This window comes from Protomyctophum bolini (genome assembly GCF_963924005.1).
Source record: "Protomyctophum bolini genome assembly, chromosome: 22".
Lineage (NCBI taxonomy): Eukaryota > Metazoa > Chordata > Actinopteri > Myctophiformes > Myctophidae > Protomyctophum > Protomyctophum bolini.
Genome location: NC_137883.1, coordinates 17,552,180 through 17,571,317, shown reverse-complemented (window position 1 = coordinate 17,571,317; position 19,138 = coordinate 17,552,180). Strand labels below are relative to the sequence as shown.

The following is a 19,138-nucleotide window of genomic DNA, read 5'->3' as shown; positions in this document are numbered from 1 at the left end:
TCGCGCGGCGAACCCGTAGAAACATTTATTTGGGATACCATATCTTTGGAACGGGCTCTCTTTGACACGCAGTCTAGCCTACAGCGGGGCGTGGAGTTCGAGGGGTTCTTCAGTGTTCGGTCTGAAAGTTTTCAAGTAGTTTTGGAATTGATTTGGCGAATGTATGTCTGTTGGACTTCATTTGATTCGATTTTTTTACGCCAATAATGCTGTTTCTGATATCATGAAAAGGCGGAATATAAACTTTGCTGTGTATTTACTGAGTATCCTAATCTGTTGCATCCATTGCCAAGGAGGACTCAATCCCAGGGGTAGAAATGTTTGCAAATATGGGTAAGTAAGTAGGCTATTTATAATTATATTTGAATTTTCAAATATATGGATGTGTTTTATGCAAATGCTTTTATCTGTAGGCTACTGTAGCACTTTACAAAGGGCAATATACAATGCATTATTATTATGCCTATTATTATTATTAGTAGTAGTAGTGATAGTAGTATTTACAATGTTTTCCCATTATGCCTACATTCATAATAATCTGTCAATAATGTTAGCCTATTTGCTGTTAAAGTAGCCTATGGTCTGTCTGTCTGAGTAGCCTATGAGATTGTGATGGATATTCAGAGTTAATTGATTCTGTTCATATTGCATTATTCTGTATGTATACTGTATGTTATTGCCTATATATGCACTTTTATGTAGCATTTAGTACCTGCATAAGCCTACAGCTGTCTTTGTTTCTTCACAGATCTGTGCACTTTCAGTGTTGCAATGGTTGGGGAGAACAAGGAGATGAATGCTTAATAGGTACCTCAAATTCCAAGGTTTCTACATTCCACAAGACTTTCATTCTTGTACCAATATATTAGCCGATATAGAAATTATGTCTACTCTATTTTGACATCATTACACCAAGTTTTTCATTTACTTTCTTCTAGCAATATGTGAAGGAAATTTCACCTGCAATGTGAATGAAGTCTGTGTACGTCCGAATGAGTGTCGATGCCGACATGGTTATTTTGGAGCCACTTGTGATACGAGTAAGAGGATGCCTTGATATTTAATTATTTGTTTATAAATTATATTTCAGTATATATTTGTAATGATTTTCCAACAATATCCTGGATCATTCTAGTATTATATGCATGGTCACCTAAGATCTTATATAATGTCTTCAATGTTCAAAAGTTTTAGATTAGTTTGATACCAGATTAACCACTTAAACTCTGTATACTTTGTTGACTGGGGTCCACTGACTAGGCGGCTATACTTGGTCCCCTCTGGTAAAAATAGCAGATTTAGATTAGCTGTTTTTATCAAATGTTTACTTATTTTTTTCAGAATGTCCGCCTATTATTAATGTGCCCAGAATATGGTTCATGTGGTTAACCCATTTAGGCCTGACCTCAAATTTAAAAAAAAATCTAAATACCAAGTTTTCTGAAATAAATACTTTCACGATTTTTCTATATTTATGCCTACAGAATGTCCACCACAGTTTTGGGCCCCTGACTGTAAGGGACGCTGCTCCTGCCATCCAAACGGACAGTGTGATGACGTTTCAGGAGCCTGTACTTGTAACCACAATCGCTGGGGGTCAAATTGTGAGCTAGCCTGTGGCTGTCAGAAGGGCACCTGCAGCCAGGACACTGGCGCGTGTACATGCTATGCAGGCTTCTGGGGTAAACAGTGTGCGAAAAAGTGCTACTGCAGTGTCAATTCTGTGTGCGATGTGGTTTTGGGCCAGTGTCACTGCAATCCTGGATGGTACGGACGTACCTGTAATTCCCAGTGTATATGCAATGGCTCTCCCTGTGAGCAGCTCACTGGCCGCTGCAAGTGCCGAGACAGTCTTTGGGGCATTCAATGTGAAAGCATGTGCCGGTGTATCCACGGGCGCTGCAATCAGGCTGACGGCTCCTGCACTTGCAGACCAGGGTTTCGGGGAAAGTTCTGCAGAGAGCCATGTCCAGCTGGGTTCTATGGGCAGAACTGTCGCAACAGGTGTGTACTGTAGTAGTATGTCAAGACAGGTATATTTTAAATCATTCCATTCTCAACATAGACAGACACAAAGAGTCTCCATAGGGAACCATTGCACCAAATTAGTAATAGGATTAGGAATGCGACAATATAAATTCAAGTCTTCATGGGGTGAGTAATTGATAGAAAAAAAGTATTCTTTTGGGGTCTAAACTATCCCTATAATTACATCATGTTTCTGTAAAGACTGGCCATTATGTATGTAACGTATAGTTATAGGGACTTTGGTCTGTGGTTCTAATGACAGAACTAAGGTCCTCAGTCAGACTTAAGACTTGTTGTGTAATTTGTGTAATGCTTTTGTTGTATTACTGAGAATATATTTTATTTTTAATGTATAATATAGAACATAACCTTTTATCCAGGTGTGGGCACTGCAAAGGTCAGCAACCCTGTAAAGTGACAGAGGGACGGTGCATCACATGTGAACGTGGTTGGAATGGCACCAGGTGTGATCAAATGTGTGCAAATGGATTCTTTGGGGAGAACTGCCATGATGTGTGCCCATCGTGCAAAGATGGACACGTCTGCAACCGCATCGATGGAAAATGCCCTCACTGCAACCCTGGCTGGATGGGTGACCGGTATGAAAATGTTTTGGTTATATCATAAAGTCGTGTTTCAATGTTGAATTTGAACAAATTTAAATAGTTTCATGGTGAATATAAACACACACACACACACACACACACACACACTTATTCTGGCAGGTAATCATTTTGAGTGCTTATTGTGCTGAATATAGGAACTATGGTTATATTGTAGGTTTGAAGTCAATAATGTTCATACTTCGTAGTATATTCAGACTTATACTGTACCTTACATCTCAATAGGTGTGAGATGAAGTGCCCCAATGGCATTTATGGAGATAACTGTGCCACTAAGTGCAAGGACTGCTTCAATGGGACATGCCATTTCGTAACAGGGGAATGTCTATGTGATCCAGGCTTCCATGGAATCTTGTAAGTTATTTGGTGAAAGAGATACATACATTTAATCAATGGGAGAGATTACTGTTTTCGAGTAAATGTATTTTTTCCTCATTTTCCTTTATGCAGTTGCAATTTGACCTGTTCAGCTGGTAAATATGGGATTAAGTGTGCTCAACCGTGTCCATGTCATGAGAATAACTGCAATCCTGTGTCTGGAGAATGCTATCTACGTAAGATAGCATACTGTATACTTATTTATAAAGAAACTCTTTCAATATTGCTGATGACAATAGCTCTACACATTATAGTTCTAAAGGACCTCAATATTAAATATATTGTTGTATGGAATTAATGGTATGGCGCTAATTATGACCTTCCAGAGCCAAACCAGAGGATGGGAGTAATGGCAGCGGGTGTGCTGGTCACTACTCTTTTAATATTGCTCCTGTCACTTCTCTGCTGCTGTTGTGTTTGCAGACAAAACACTCTCAACGGGTGAGCACAAACGATGAAACGATTTATGCATGCATGCATAAATCTAAATAATCATTTCCATTACAAAATAAGTCTAAAAGGTGTATGAGGTTGAATGTTACAGTATGTATGCTTAGAGAATTCAATTTATTTTATTTTGTTCTTAGACATAACCTACTAAGCTCAGAGCAAAAAGCAAAGCGAAGACTTTGTGGAGGATTCACATGGATAAGCTCTAAATTGCCTTGTGTCTCACCACTGAGAAGGCAGACGCTGCCCAAAGTTCTCGGTATGTGTTGCTTTGTTGAGATTACTTGCTCATGAATAATTTTTTTATCATTTATCTTCTGTTCCATGCCAACCACTTTCTAGAACTCTCCCCATCCCCAATATCACAACCCACCCAATCCCATGAGCATCATTACACACACACACACACACACACACACACACACACACACACACACACTCAGACAAAATGCAAACACATTCCAACAAGGGCCCCAGTGGACCACTAACAGGAAGTGGTAAAATTATCCCAACCTGCAATTTGTGTGTCCTCTCGAAGAGGGGGACGGGGTTCGGGGATGGTAAGTGGTAAATGGACAGTTTTGTTTCTGAATTTGATCGTGTGTCAAATCAATCAAATATACAATCTATAAAGGAGAACAAGCTTATCAAACAAATTCTCAACCTTTTCCGGACCAGGACCCACTTGAAAGTCTCAAAAGTTTATTTTAATGGTCAATCAATAGATTGTGTTGCGACTTGGATCAATGGAACTAGCTTTGTATTTGTTTGTTTGTTTTTGTAAATGAATGGCTTACTTCATATTATACAAGAGCGTCATCCAAAAGTTTTGAAAATAGCAGATCTACAAGCTCACAACATTTTCTAAGAAAATAAATACCATGAAAATGTTTATAAACTTTATTATTTTATATAACTGTTACCATCAATAAAAGCAAATATTTGGCTAGTTATTTTGGGACCAACTTGCCTCATGCGGCCCACTTAACCTTGTGGCTCACCAGTGGTCCCCAGCAGACAGGTTGAGAATCTGCTGTATTATATGAAAGTGCTAAGCCTATATGTTAACATATATCTATACTGGTTATTCTCCTGCAGTGTCACACCGTGACCCTGAAAACACATTTGACTGCAGTTTCATTGAGCCCCCATCTGTGGTGGAAACCTCTCCATCTTCATCTCCAAGAGGTTCATGCTCTTCTTTAGCAGAGACTACAGAGGCCCGCCCTGATGGTGAGTGTGGGAGGATTAAGTACTTACTGTAAGCTGTATCTATACTTCATCGTATGACCAATAGCAAAAACATACAGTAGTATATCCGCTATTGTTATTTTAAATATATTTTTAAATTGAAATCACAATTATTACTTTTTAAAACTTAAATTTTTTGTTTGAAAATGTTTTAAATCTTTTGAAGCTTAGGGAAAATAGGGATGCCAGGTTGAAAGTGGCTAGCCCATGCTCTCATGTTTCTTTTTGTTGCATCCAAGAAACTGCAGTTGCAGTTTTATTTATAGAGAGTAAGCAGTAAGGAAAAAATAACATAATCAAAAAATCTAAAATTCAAAAGGAATAATGGTGTTGACTTTTACAACCTTACTCTGGTAACTAGAACAGATTCATGGTTTCTGAAACTAGGTTTGTTTGAGATATTCCAAAAGATAATTTTGACTTTTTGACCTAATTAAATTGTGGTCTAAACAAATGCAGAACTAGTCATATCCTGTCAGTAACGGAAAGAATTCATGAACTGAAAACTATCTCTGGATCTCTGGAATTGGACAGGATGTTAGTGCTTACAAGCAATGATCTTTGTTTCATCTGGTACCATCTTATCTAAGATGCTACAGCACTTGAAGTTCTTACAAAATAAATGATATAGTTATAATATTTATATATTTTGTCACGCAAATAAACTTCAACTTTCAACTTAAATGTTCAACTTGATATGGTTTTGAACTAACTAAACTCTGTTGTAGAGGTCTAGTCTTGGCATGACCTAATCTGTATGGGGCAAAGTTACACCCTTCAAAATAAAGACATTAGCAATAGAAGAAATGCATTAGTAGGAGTAAGATGTGCCAAATCAGTTTATTGGGCGCACAGCGACAGTTGAAATAGTAGAGCAATTGAAAACAGAGAGGAAGTAGTCCTTCCACGGTCACCAGCCCAAAACCTCAAACAGGCAAGTTGATAGGCCCACATATTGTCTCTGCATTTTGAAAAATGTGTGATTATATGATTATATATGATTAAGAATAAACACACAATTTCCTATGTAACAGTATATCCTGTGAGTGACACTGGTTGTTCCTTTGGATTACTGACTTTTACTTGACACTTTCTTCTACTCTAGAGAGTGTGGTGCTGAAATTGGATGTTGAAATCGAACCTCCGGAGAAGGCAAAGGCCTAATTTAACAAAATATGTAATGAGGTCTACCAACCTTATAACCACAAGGACACACCTAAACCAGGTTTATATGCAGGTTATTTTATAGCTCGAGAACATTTTAAAGCATATTTTGTCAAATGATAGATTTAGAAAAGGCGAGGTCATGGCTATTTCATTCAATCAGAATGGTATCATATTAGAATTGATGTAAAAGCTTTATATTTGTAGATTTTTATGTCTATTGTAAAAAGTCTGACAAACAAATTGTACTACTAACCTTTTCGTCCTTAGAAAATGAAAAGAATAAACAAGATAGGCTCAACACAACAGAGACCACAGTGTTAGAGGATGGTGGTGGAATCTCTGAAGTGGAAACCTTGCCTGATGATCTAGAAACAGTTGACCCAACCTTCGTCAACCCCAATGAGCTTTCCTGTCAGAAATCATCTGAGAGTGAAGCATCCTGCAGTGGATCAGAGTCCACCAGCAGCAGGTCACAGCCCTCTGTTCCTCAACAGTTTAGTAATCAAGACACGGAGAGCAATGATAAAGAAAAGGGGAAATCTAAACATGCAGCGAGGGTCAAACCACAGCCACCAGACCCATCCACAAAGCCCAAGGTGTCTTGGATCCATAGATCCAGGGAATCCAATCCGGATAAGCCAGCTCAGATAGAGACAATTATACATGAAACAAAGAGCTCCAGAAAGAAAACCAACAAACAACAATCTGTAAGTCCTCGGGAGACAACTGGTACAGATGATGCTTCCCCAACCGCTGCGACTATAACCTCTAGACACATACTGCCACTGGAACACATTAACGGGGCAGTGCAAAATGTTCTCAGACATATAAGCAACTTTCGTTCTGACAGGAAAGCCACCAATAGCAATGATTCTGTACCAAAGAGCACTTGCTCTTTGAATAGGGACGCGATCCAACCAAACATTAACTCAGAGGCAGTATCCCTGCTGACTGCTCAGCTGAAAGAAAAGACTCAGTGTCTAAACAAAAGTGAAAGCGACATCTGGGAGGAAAGCAGTCGATCTCACCTTCACACTGAGGAAAAGAAGCCAATTTCACCAGAGAACACAAATCAGTCTGTCACAAGTCCCCAGCATGGAGCTGGCAGCTTACCAACAGCAGATGTGCCAAACAAAGAAGCCAGACAGTTTGAGGAAGAGGACTCAGGAGGATCCAAAAAGGGAGATGTCACCCCCCAAAAAACTGTCATTAAAAAACCTCCAAGGAAAAAATGTCAGGAAGGACATATAGACCCCAAAATGAGGAAAGGGAAGAAAATTGCAATAATGCCCCCTATGTCTGACAAGAATTAAGTTATTCTTCATTTTAAATTGACCTTTTAAATATTGTGTATTGAAAGACAAGCGAATCAGTGAATCCATTTAGAGGAGTATAATATGCATTGGAAAGTAAATGGAATGTGAGGGGGAAGGTGATGCTTTTGCGTGCAATTTTATTTTTGAATTCATTGTTTTTGTTGGATCTCATAGGAAAGAAATCTGTATTAAATATAAGTACATATATTGACAGTAGAACATTATGTTATGACTGAAATAGATCACTGGTATCAGAGACTGGCCACATTAAGTCTGAAATCCACATTGATAATACTAAGACATCTTGAATATAATTTAAATATACTATTATTGTCCATACGTTTGTATTATCCACTTTTATCCAAAGAAATATTTGTAAATGTGTCAAATGGTATTGTTTATTGCATCAAATGTCAAGAAATCTATCACCTTCTCATGTAGACTCGCGTGGCCAGACTATATCAGGCTTTTTCCCATGTTCTCCATTATGCATACATACATACAGTATAACTCTGTTGCAGCCACTGCACTATGGAGTCACTACAGGGAGGGAATCAAGCAGACAAGAGGTCTTTTCATGGTAGAACAGTCTGGGAACTGTGCTGAGGACTCTGTGGCTGACATGTGTGCTGCAGTTGTGTCAGGGTTTTATGTGTTTGGGGGTCAGTGGAAAAACCTAAAGATCATATTGTGCTTAATTGAATCCAGACTTCTTCTGCAGCTTGCTGGCTGCCTGGCTGTGCTGCATCCACTCCACACACTTGCATCTCTCATTCAGCTCTCAAAGCTGCAGTCTAGAATTTATTTTAATGAAGAAAAGCTTATTTTAACCTGTATGGTAGGCCTACATAATTAGCACATCTACGGTGGTTCTTTCAGTGAGAAATGTAGACCCTGTTGGGTAATAGACACCGGGTTGACAATTGTAGCCCTGCCTGAAGCTTATAAGCCTAATATGTCCCCTGGGCCTATTGACTTGAGCAGTACATGTTTGGTCTCCCATGCGGGAGACCTGATTCGAATCTTTGTGAGTTGCAAATTACCTTTCCTTTTGGGAGAGGAGTCGAGGACATTTATGTTATAGTATCTAGCTTTAAATATGATAGAGGAAAATAAAGGTCACAGGAATCTATTATTATTTTAACTTTTCAGAACTTACTGAAAGATTAGCAAATACCTCAAAGATCAAAATGAGATTCCATTATGCCACAAGCCATAATGCACTGATGGTTCAAGAACGTTTCAGCTTGTTTCAGGGTTGTTGCAATAGCCGCTACTGTGTACACTAGGGACGTACTAAGATAGATAAGTGCTGTCCTTCACACTGACACTTTACAAGTTTTTCCTACCTTGTTCACAACTAATTGCCATCCATCACTGAATAACTGCCAGTTCAATCTTGTCCCTGAAAACTCATGGGAGAGGTTTCCATAGTGATTTTCAAAAGCATCTACATCTGGTTGCCATTATATTGTGTGCCTGTGTGTGGAGAAAGGAGGTTAAGACAAGTAGGGGGGGAAAGCATGTTTTCTGCAGATGGAAGCAGAAAAACATGTGTGGGTTGCGTGTAAACCTCATCTCAATTACCCAATTTATGTAATGTAAACAAACACAGAAGTTATTAATGTAGTTCTACATTGCATGTTACCTGTTCTAAGCTATTGTATGTTTTCATCCACAATTTTCTTAACCCTAAACTAAACAAATAAAATGCCTGCCATTTAATGGGATTTTAAAGTTTACAGCTATTGTGAGAAAACCATTTTGTTCATTATACTGGATAGGAATGGAAAATGATAACAGCATGATTTAGTAATTAGAAACATGTCTTCAGCCATAAGGAACATATCATTTAGTTAGACACGAAAGCCAAATAAAAGGTAACAATCTAACTTTGATTGTACATTGTACAATGTGTTTGTTATGCCACGTCATAACCAGAAAGAAAACATTTAAGAATTCACAAGGACTAGGAAGCCGGCCGACCACTCAGTTTGTGAACATAACCAAACATTCAACCATATAACTGATTGAAACATATTTGTATTAATTTACAGCCTGTTGCCTGTAGCTACATCATTTCTATTTGGAGAATGATTATTTGAACCCCTTTTATTCTGGTTTGTTTACATTACATCATGCTGTAAGCTTGTGTGAATCACCAGCTGCTGGTTAAGCAGATCAGTAAGGCCTTAAGACAATTACAATCTTGTTTTGACTGCACAAAATGCAGTGTTTTCAGAGAAGTGACTAGCTTAGATGAATCTAATAATACAATCACAAGTCATGTCTATTTACGGTCAAGTGGTTGAGCGCATAACGGCTTATGTCAAAAGAGGCTGAGAGTGCTGAGAAAGAGAAGCCAAACAATAAGTTCAATCGAGTAAAATTAGGTTCCTGGACACCAACCTTTCCCCAGGACCTTAAGTGGGTGGCCAAAATGGGTTTGTTGTTGTCACTTTCTTAACATTCTAATAGAGTACCGGTATGTCTACTTCAATTGAATGACTTGATTACTTCGGCAGAACCAACGTAAAAAACACTTTTGGCTGACTACAGATTTAATATCCCAAGGATTTTAGTTTCCTTTCAACAAATAACCAGACAGTGAATACTTTGACACCATGGTGAGTGTGTATTATTGATGCCTTTTTTAATTTCCAGATTCTGTGGTCACTTTCGCTGAATAGGAGAGGAAGTTATCTACAGTCTCTGAACCATGTGTTCCACAAATAAACTAGTTGGTATCATCGCTGTTGAGCAGAAACCTTGTATGCCCAACTTTTTTTGAATAAACATTTTAAACTAGTGAAAATAGCATTGTGAGCTTATAGATCTGTTTTTTACTATTTTCGTTACACTCTTGTATGAAGCATTAAAAAAAGACAGTAATGCATTGTCGATGGCTAATGTTAATACAGAATTTGAAGTGGCCCCACTCCTTCAGACTTCACCCCAAGACAATTTAACATGTTTCTCTGGTGTCATGTGAACTACAAAGTGTAAAGGTGCGCACTGCTGTGTTTTTACTTCATGTCATATTTGCAAATGTGACATAACAGCAATCTGCATTATCTGTTGATATTGTAACCTGGTATTTCACATATTGGGGATGCATTTACTGCCAGCTCTATTTTATCTGGTTAAAGAACAAATGTGAACACGATTAGTCACATTAACCCAGTTATAAAAGAGGGAGAATGTGACCATAACATTGTGTTTTTGCTATATTTTGTATAACAATCCTTTATTAACTTGAGTGATCAAAGTGGATTTAAAAATAACTGTCCTGTTTAGACAACTCCATCTACTGGTAGGTTTCTAAAACTGCATGTTGGCCATCATTCAAGTCCTGTTGACACCCAGCCAGGTCAGTTAAGGTAACTGCTTGAATCAAAGCCATTACAAAAAATATAGAACATTGTTATGAGCCAACACACATTTTACTGTCTAGGCAAGCAGCTGCAGAAAGCATTAGATGCCGTGCTAAATGTAGCAGTAAGAAACGATGTAAAACAAACAGGAAACTAATCAAAACCTTGAGATCTGTGACATTTACACATCGTTTAATTTAAACAGTACATTTACAAGGTATGGGGAGAGTTGTGCATGACAAACATGGAGCATGGGCACGGAGAAAAACAGGAATCATCACTCCATGTCCATGATATTCTGACCAGTCTCTAACTCCCATGGGACGTCTGGCAGCATGTTTTTATATTAGAACATTGTCCATGTGTTCCCCAAACGATTCTGGTGTGGAATCCAGGAAAAACTGGACATCTCCAGGTGACAATCTGCTCCATCTCTGCCGAAAAACGAGGCCACATCCCATTATTCGTCGTCACCACCGTCCTCCTTCGGCTCATAATTGTGTTTGATGTGTTTCCAGAGTTTCTGCAGACAAATGGGACAGCAGAGTCAATGTCAATGGGACAACAGTTTGATAGAACTTACGACCCCCGTTTTCCCCTCACTGACAGTCACTGTATGTTTTCTTTCCCCCCATGATTTCCTGTTTTGACTATATAGTCGTTTATATTCGTACGTCTCTTGATGTTTTGATGCATTGCAAATAGTGGGCCCTATTGTAAACAAGTGTAATGCTTTATGGTGTCGTCCACTCAGTTAACAGTTTTTTGTATTGAGTTGTACTTGAAATGTACTGTAATTCTTAAAACTGTTAATAAATCAATCAATGATACGCAGCGGCCAGCATCAGCCGCCAATGCAAGCTAGCCTAGCGTGCTAACGGTTAGCTCGTCCTCTACTAGAAGGTCAGGAGATGGTGAGATGTGTTCTTCTTAATCTTACCCCCCGGTTCAGTTGCTCAAAAATTGCGTCTCCTCCTTGGTCAAACACCCGCTCGAAGAAGATAGCGCCGACCATGATGGTCACAGCGAAGGTCGACGTTCTCCTGAAGAGCAGATTGTAGACAGACCTGGCCAGCGTCATGTTGGATAGTGGGGTGGACCGTGGAAGTGAGGGAGAGAAACTGACGTGACTACTTCCCTGAGAGTTCCGATGTTGCCATGTCCGCTTATTATAAGGCACTTTGGACTTGTTTTTCTGTTAATATTGTCGTTATTAACATACATATTAATATAATATGTATTTTAGCCTCGGTCGGTACCAGGCTTTCATTCATTCCCTAAACCCCTAACCTCGTCACCAGGCTTTCCACATCGAAGGAAAGCCTACACGGCAGAATAAGAAGTACTGATTCCGCCCCCTCTACTAAACCTAACCACCCCCATCTGAAAATGAGAATTTTCAAGAGGTTGCTTATGTCTCTCACACAATCTGGCAACACTGCTGAGTCGACAATCTTAACTTCTACACACAATATATATATCTCTGTCTTGCCCACATTCGGAATAAATCGCTCTGTAATATCTGATGCTTAAACATAATTCTAAGCAACTTTCCAAAATAAGATAAACTGGTCTAGTACTCCACCCGCCTCCAGTCCAGTTGGTGGCGGCGGTGCAACTCCAAGCTGGTTTGCCTACCGGAAATAATCCCCAAAAGAATTTAAGAAGAAGGAGGAGGAAATAAACAACAAGGAGCACACTTGCCATTTAGGTTTGTAGAGTAACATCCATAAAGTCTTTAATTCGTTCTAATTTAGTAAAAATCTGGTGTGGATGGCAGAACATGGACGTTTGTTGGTAATTTATCTAATGTTATTACTTTACGATAACTACTTTAGACCATTGCTTGAGGATGTATTAATTTTGGTGTAGTATTCCAGCAGGCTGTTAAAATTTGTGAGATAACTATCCATACAAGCAGGACAGGACACGACAGGTATAGTAAACGTATAGCTCTAATGCGTTGCATTTAGAGCTATGGATCAGAGCTAAGTAAACATATAGCCCCGCTCGGAACCCTACGTATGTTTACAAAGTGTAGTGTAAACAAACTGTACGTAGGGTTCCGAGGGGGTCAATGTAAACATAAAAAATATTGAGAAATGACGCCAGTGCCAAAATAGAGCTGAATCTGATGGTTTAAGGCAAGCCATCTCTTTAAGTTTGAGGAGGGCATTGGAGGCTGACCGAGGCTCTAACAGAGAAGACTGTTTTACCAAACGCACTACGTCTGTCGTCTGAATGGTACCTCGCAGTCCCCTCTAGCCCCTTTCGGCTAACCTGACGCTACCAGATCCACCCTCTGTTAGCTTTTCTGAAGTCTGGACTTCTAGGCCCTTTTTTAAACCAGTCCCTTGACTTGAAGTGCTCTCGGGAGGTCCCCTCGTCAGGAAGTGCCCCTCCAGCTGAATCAAGTTCCCTTGGTGCTGGGTATAAAAAACGGAAATGCACTCGCCCTCGTGCAGAAACGGAAAACAGACACCATTCGTTGCCATGGTTACCATCATGCCATTGTGTTACCTGTTATTTTGTTTGTATATTGCATTGCATCGTGTATGTTTGTGTGACATGTGGATTTCATTAATATGGACATTTAAAAGGAAATACAGCGTGACTGTCTTTTTAGTTGTTTTGTTGTTGTTTTAAGTTGTTTTGTTTGTGTGGTTTCATTTATAGTTTTCACGGTGGGGTAAATGAAGAGCCCTTGTGAACATCAGTTGGAGCGTTGTCTATTCTGCATCAGATGAAGATTGTTTAGGAGCAGTTTATTTATCATTTATTTGTGGCATGATGGTAACCATGGCAACGAATGGTGTCTGTTTCCTGTTTCTGCACAAGGAGGGCGAGTGATTTTTATACCCAGCACCCTAATCAAGGGAACTTGATTCAGCTGGACGAGGGAACCTCCCGAGAGCACTTCAAGTCAAGGGACTGGTTTCAAAAAGGGGGTAGGGCAGCGACGTCCAGACTTCAGTAAAGCTAACCGAGTGTGCCGAAAGGGGCTAAGTCCCCTCTGCCACCACTTTCCCCTTATAACTGTTTCAGTGAAGGAGGTGCAAGAAGGCATTGTTCCTCCAAAATTACCAATGCTCATCTCACTTACAATTTTAATAGATTTAAATCGCAGAATTTTCAACTTAAAGGTTTGTTTATGTTTCCTCTGAGCTCAGCATATGCTTATGTCCTTGACTTCATTAACTAATAACTTAACTACTGTCCAGATCTGGGTCATCTCATCTATTGTTTGTTGTGTTTCAGGGAAGTGAAAGCTGAGAACTGTGTGGCCTAAACACGAAACTTGAGAGCGATGGGGAGGCGCTATTACTGTGACTACTGTGACCGCTCTTTTCAGGACAACATGCACAATAGGAAAAAACATCTCAATGGTGTTCAGCACCACAGAGCTAAAAAGGCTTGGTTTGACCATTTTAGAGGTAAGGCTTGCTGCTGCCTTGAGACTGCTACAGTCTACTGCTACAGTCTTAACATCTCTGGATGTGGTTGCAGACTTAATTCATTTAGATGACATATCTCTGCTGTTGGGCAGAAGCCAGTTATGTCCAAATTATTAACTTTTCAGGAAATTAAAAATAACGTTATAGATTGTATTTTACCCAAATACAACTCAAGTGTGTTTAGGAATTTTCTTTACATTTTTACTGTCATTCTAATGATTGTTGTATTCAATACATACATGCCCTGATGAAGACCAGTGGGTTGAAAGAGTTTGGCTTTTTAACCATTTACACCCGCCCTCTCCTCTTTTACTTTTTTCAGTGCTCGGATCGCTCCTCTTCTTTTAAGTTTTAGTCCCGTTGATCCTAGAATCAACAACCCTATGTTTTACTTAGCATCTGGCTCTTCTCTCTTTTTGCTGTGTGTGTTAGCCCCATATGTAGTATAAAAAGGTAGGTGGCTAGCGCACATCCAGTTCCTGTCTGGTGCTGGACTAATAAGGTACATACAGTGAAGAGAAGAGAGTCCGCACACAGGTTTGCTCCAAGGTGTTTGTTTTTTATTCAAAACACCATAAATATAACACGACGTTTCGGCCGTGAACGGCCTTCATCAGGTGATAATCGGCAGTATATGTGACAACTCCCTTTTAAACCTAGTCGTCACATCACGTGACTGATGACGACACGATGTGTCTCTTACCTGTTCCCTTTGATATTGTTCTGACTGATTAACACTATTTTGGAGCAGACTGCCCAAACTGTAAACTACTTTTGGTACCAAAAGCTTTTTAAATCTTAAAACTAAAAACAAACAAAAAATGCAAAATCTAATATATAAAAATATTAAAAAAATGTATTTAAAAAAAAATACTAAAACAGTCTGTAACAAGCAAAAACCAGCAAGTTTTATTGAAATTGTTCTTTTGAAAACTGTGTTGCCTTATTGTAAACTTGCTTGATGTGGTGGTTATTCATGTTCATATTGATTGTCATGTCACTTATTGGTGTTAGTGAATCACCTGCCCATGCAGTCGTCATCAGTCACGTGATGTGACGACTAGGTTTAAAAGGGAGTTGTCACATATACTGCCGATTATCACCTGATGAAGGCCGTTCACGGCCGAAACGTCGTGTTATATTTATGGTGTTTTGAATAAAAAACAAACACCTTGGAGCAAACCTGTGTGCGGACTCTCTTCTCTTCACTGTATTAGCCCCATATGTGCCTTCTCCCAGTCCCTACGCTCATTCTCTAGCTCCGAGATGAGGTCACAGTCACACGCTGGGCCCCTCCCACCGCGGTTCAGAAACGGCGCATGTTTCTACAAGGAACGCTTCTTACCCTTTTCTGCACAATGAATCCAAAAAGTGAAGGGCCAAAAAAGTTTTACACAAATTCAAACTTAGGATCAGCCAAGAAAATCCAAGTTTAAACGGTTACACGAGCGTTTACAGCGGTTCTTTATCATGTTTTTCAAGGAAGTTGCGCCTCCCCGGGGCCTCCCCTGGTCGAATGTGGAATTAGATTTCCAACTGACTTCAGTTCACTCGACATGCACGCGCACAACTTCCTTGATAAACATGGAAGCGGCTGACTAAACAACCTCTGTAAACACTTGTGTAACCGTTTAAACTTTCTTGGCCAATCCTAAATTTGAATTAGTGTAAAACCAGGTTGTGACCTCATCTCGGAGCTACAGAATGAGCGTAGTGCTGAGAGAACATACTGGGGCTGTGTGTGTGTGTGTGTGTGTGTGTGCACGACATTTTTGTATTTAATTGTTGGAATTTATTAAACCTCATTTTTCACTTTATCTTGTGTAGACTATACAGCCATTCTGGACGATGAAAAAGCCAAGAAACCCTGCAGGAAGTTTCTTCAGACAGGTATACTAATTAATTACTGCGTTGCATTCCATCAAGAGATGGAAAAGTTTATAATATACCGGTGTGTAATGTTGTACATTTTCTTTGTGTTTGCTTTAGGAAATTGTGGTTTTGGCCCCAACTGCAGATTTTCTCATATGTCAGAAGATGATATGGAAAACCTAGAAAGGCAAATTGAAGGTGAGCTTTGGCCACAAGATGGTGCTGTCTACTACATTCCTCATTACATCCTAAAATCCTGACAGTATATCACATCATAGTTTAATGGATTATTACATTTTCATTCATTTTCAATTGTTGGAAAAAAATACATTTTTAAATGCCTAATGACACATATCTTATACAGTACCAGTGTCAAATTTCATGAGTTCTACAGTAGTGTATAACTATAGCATTTTGATCTCTTCATTAATAGGCTGTACTCAACATAACAGTGTTAATTAGCCGTAAGAAAGCAGTGATTTTGTTATTTTCAGTTGAAAGGCAACATAATGAGGACCCTGCAGACAAAAAGTCCCCTGGGTGGAGTGTAGAGAACTGGCTCATCAGGAGAGCGAAGAGAAGACCTGCCTCCAATGACAGTGGAAGGTGTGAATGTTCATTATGCACTAAGCACTTTATCATGCATGGGTATATTTTCTCCAGAACTATGGCTGCACAATTAATCAGGAATAATCGTATATTACGATTGTATGCTCCACAAATATAACCAGAGCGTTACACAACCCATCTCCCTATGCACCAGGCTCATAGAGGAACGATTACATTGAATTAAAGGTTTTTATTTGTGCAGCAACAAATGATGAAAAAAAAAAAAATCCCCCATAAACAATCATTACAATAATCATGATCTGGATGGCAATGTTTATTCATTCAAACCCTATGTAATTAACTAATAGCAAAAATGATGTGACATTCTGTGAGCCTTCGCTATGTTTGAAAATCTTTACATGTTTTGGACATTGTTGAAATTTGAAAGAAATTGTTGAAAGTTTTCACCAATACTGACATGCCCAAAATAGGGACACGATGTTGAAAGTGGTTAGGAATAGGATTGTCATTTTAGTAATAATCATGCTGCCCTAGGTATATATAAACCCTTCCATTTTTATTATTTGTATCTCCACAGACTTGTAAAAGATGAGGATGGTAATGAAGAACACCAAACTGAATGTGATATTCCACCACAGCTCCTCTCCATTCCTGACCTCCCACCTTCACTGATGCCTCCTCCTCCAGGTGGATGGAAAGTCAAACTAGACACTGAATGGGGTTAAAAGAAGATGCATTACCCTATATATATATATAGGATAGGTAGTTGTAAGTATCATTCAGAGAGTATTAGTCAGTCACAGTGTCTATCTGGGAACAAGAAGAAAATGATATACTCTTGTCTTCTATCCACACTCACGCACTCTTACACTTGAATAATTTATGTCAACATTAATACTAGACATGAAGTACAAGTGCAGTGAGTTAATGTGGCTGTCACTTACAATCTATATATCGGAGACTATTGTCTTATCAACAACTCTGAGTTGTCAATACACAGGCTACACATGCTCTGCGTTACAATCAAGTGCTTAGAATGCCTATTGGAAGACCTCGAAGTGGACAAGATATCTTTTTATATCAGATCCCCTATTCTGTCATGCTTGTACAGTATATGTAAAGCCCCCTGTATACATGGGAACTGTCAGGAAGCCAGATGAAAAGATTAGGATTAGTTGGTAGAACATGTAATCTTCCTTTTATTGTGAAGGTAACAATGCTCTCATCTACAGTATTAGCCATACTTTAAACACTGTATGGGAGACAGGGAGGTATGCCAGCTTCCCTTGTATTTTAACTCTGCCCAGTGACGTTTTTGCCACTGTTGTGCCCTCAAGAGGTGCAGTCTGGCATTTGTTATATTAGTTATATTTCTCCGGCATTAAATGTTGCTCATGGAGATATTGGGGTCAGTTATAACTTTTACAGTTAATATTGACTAGATGGGAAGTCCTTGTGGAAATAAACTTCAAGACCATCCTCCTTTACTGCGGAATTTGGTGTCACGTGTAGAGTACGTATTTAGTCCAGTCCACCTTACCAAATGCACACAAAAAAGGTGCTTTACTTGACCAGTGCAATTTGTTTGATTGCCTCCATTTGTCCATTTAACAGACAGCCGCCTATGTACACATCATGAAATATGTTTTTATTTTGTCTTACAATATGTTTGATTTTTGTTGTATTATTTCCAGTATGTTTCATAATGATGCCATTTACTTGACACAACAGCTGCATGGTTCCTAAACTCCTTGTCAACATAACCATCTCCTTGTGAATCTGTCCCCTTACATTCTACAGATATCAAGTGTGTGTTGCATTGAGTTAGTTTTTAAGGTTGAATTAGTTGTGAACGCCTCATTCAATTATAATACAGTATTTTTAGATTTTTGTTGTTGCGTTATTCCAAGGTTTTGCAATGATTTAATTAACTTGACAAGCAGCTATTCTCGTGATCACTTGGCATCCCAATGAGATGTGCAGAAAAGCAAATATTTTTCATGATATTCCTCACTCTGAGAAACAATTATTCACCAATTTGTGACTTAACTCAGTGGACCATGCTCTCCCCTTGATGGATGGATATGCATCTTCCAGTAAACAATGCAGGACTTTACAAACAAATCATAGTTTGTGAATAATATCCGTGTGTGGTTAAATGATTCTGTTTAGAGAGATGGGGCATCTGCAGAGATTGCCAGCTTGGATATTCTGGGATCACTTCAATTGAATAACGGTATCCAATGTACACGTATAAAAAAATAATTGTTAACATTTTGGAGCAATTACAAGTTTTTAAGGGTTCTATTGCACATGACAAAGCTGCCAATGGTGGAAAGTAACTAAATACATTTACTCAAGTACCGTACTGTACAAATACTGAGGAACCTTTACTGGAATTTCCAATACTTTTACTTCTACTCCACTACATATCTGAAGCATTTTTTTTTTACTTTTTACATTTCGGCAACAAGTTGCCTTCTTCAGGCCAGGATATGTTGAATACAAGACTTTTACTTGTAACAGAGTATTCCTACATTTGTATTGATAGATTTAACTTAAAGGACCACTTTTCAACCTATCTACATATAATTCATGATATATATACCACTATTCTTTTCTACTCATTCTGTGTCATCTGTGGGCAGTTCAGA

The 19,138-nt window shown here is 39.0% G+C and overlaps 3 protein-coding genes across 5 annotated transcripts; 2 read left to right on the top strand and 1 right to left on the bottom strand.

Moving 5' to 3' along the window:
* The first annotated feature begins 94 nt into the window (after positions 1-94).
* LOC308310377 (scavenger receptor class F member 2-like) lies at positions 95-10,621 on the top strand. The gene is made up of 11 exons (XM_080756719.1): positions 95-333; positions 749-807; positions 939-1,040; positions 1,485-2,004; positions 2,409-2,627; positions 2,877-3,005; positions 3,102-3,205; positions 3,356-3,470; positions 3,617-3,738; positions 4,578-4,712; positions 6,165-10,621. Exons 1-11 carry the CDS (start codon positions 164-166, stop codon positions 7,208-7,210), a joined length of 2,721 nt encoding a protein of 906 aa, XP_080612845.1. The 5' UTR covers positions 95-163; the 3' UTR covers positions 7,211-10,621.
* Positions 10,622-10,752: 131 nt separating this feature from the next.
* Positions 10,753-11,712, bottom strand: uqcr10 (ubiquinol-cytochrome c reductase, complex III subunit X). The gene is made up of 2 exons (XM_080756720.1): positions 11,528-11,712; positions 10,753-11,110 (listed from the first exon to the last, which is right to left on the bottom strand). Exons 1-2 carry the CDS (start codon positions 11,666-11,668, stop codon positions 11,048-11,050), a joined length of 204 nt encoding a protein of 67 aa, XP_080612846.1. The 5' UTR covers positions 11,669-11,712; the 3' UTR covers positions 10,753-11,047.
* A 541-nt stretch (positions 11,713-12,253) lies between these two features.
* zmat5 (zinc finger, matrin-type 5) lies at positions 12,254-18,247 on the top strand. Of its 3 annotated transcripts, none has more exons than XM_080756287.1 (6): positions 12,254-12,298; positions 13,846-14,021; positions 15,870-15,932; positions 16,032-16,112; positions 16,409-16,520; positions 17,062-18,247. In XM_080756287.1, exons 2-6 carry the CDS (start codon positions 13,895-13,897, stop codon positions 17,207-17,209), a joined length of 531 nt encoding a protein of 176 aa, XP_080612413.1. In that variant the 5' UTR covers positions 12,254-12,298; positions 13,846-13,894; the 3' UTR covers positions 17,210-18,247. The 3 variants fall into 3 exon arrangements, with proteins under 3 accessions (XP_080612413.1, XP_080612412.1, XP_080612414.1); XM_080756286.1 differs by having other exon boundaries at positions 12,263-12,384; XM_080756288.1 differs by lacking the exon at positions 12,254-12,298 and adding an exon at positions 12,414-12,523.
* Positions 18,248-19,138: the final 891 nt, after the last annotated feature.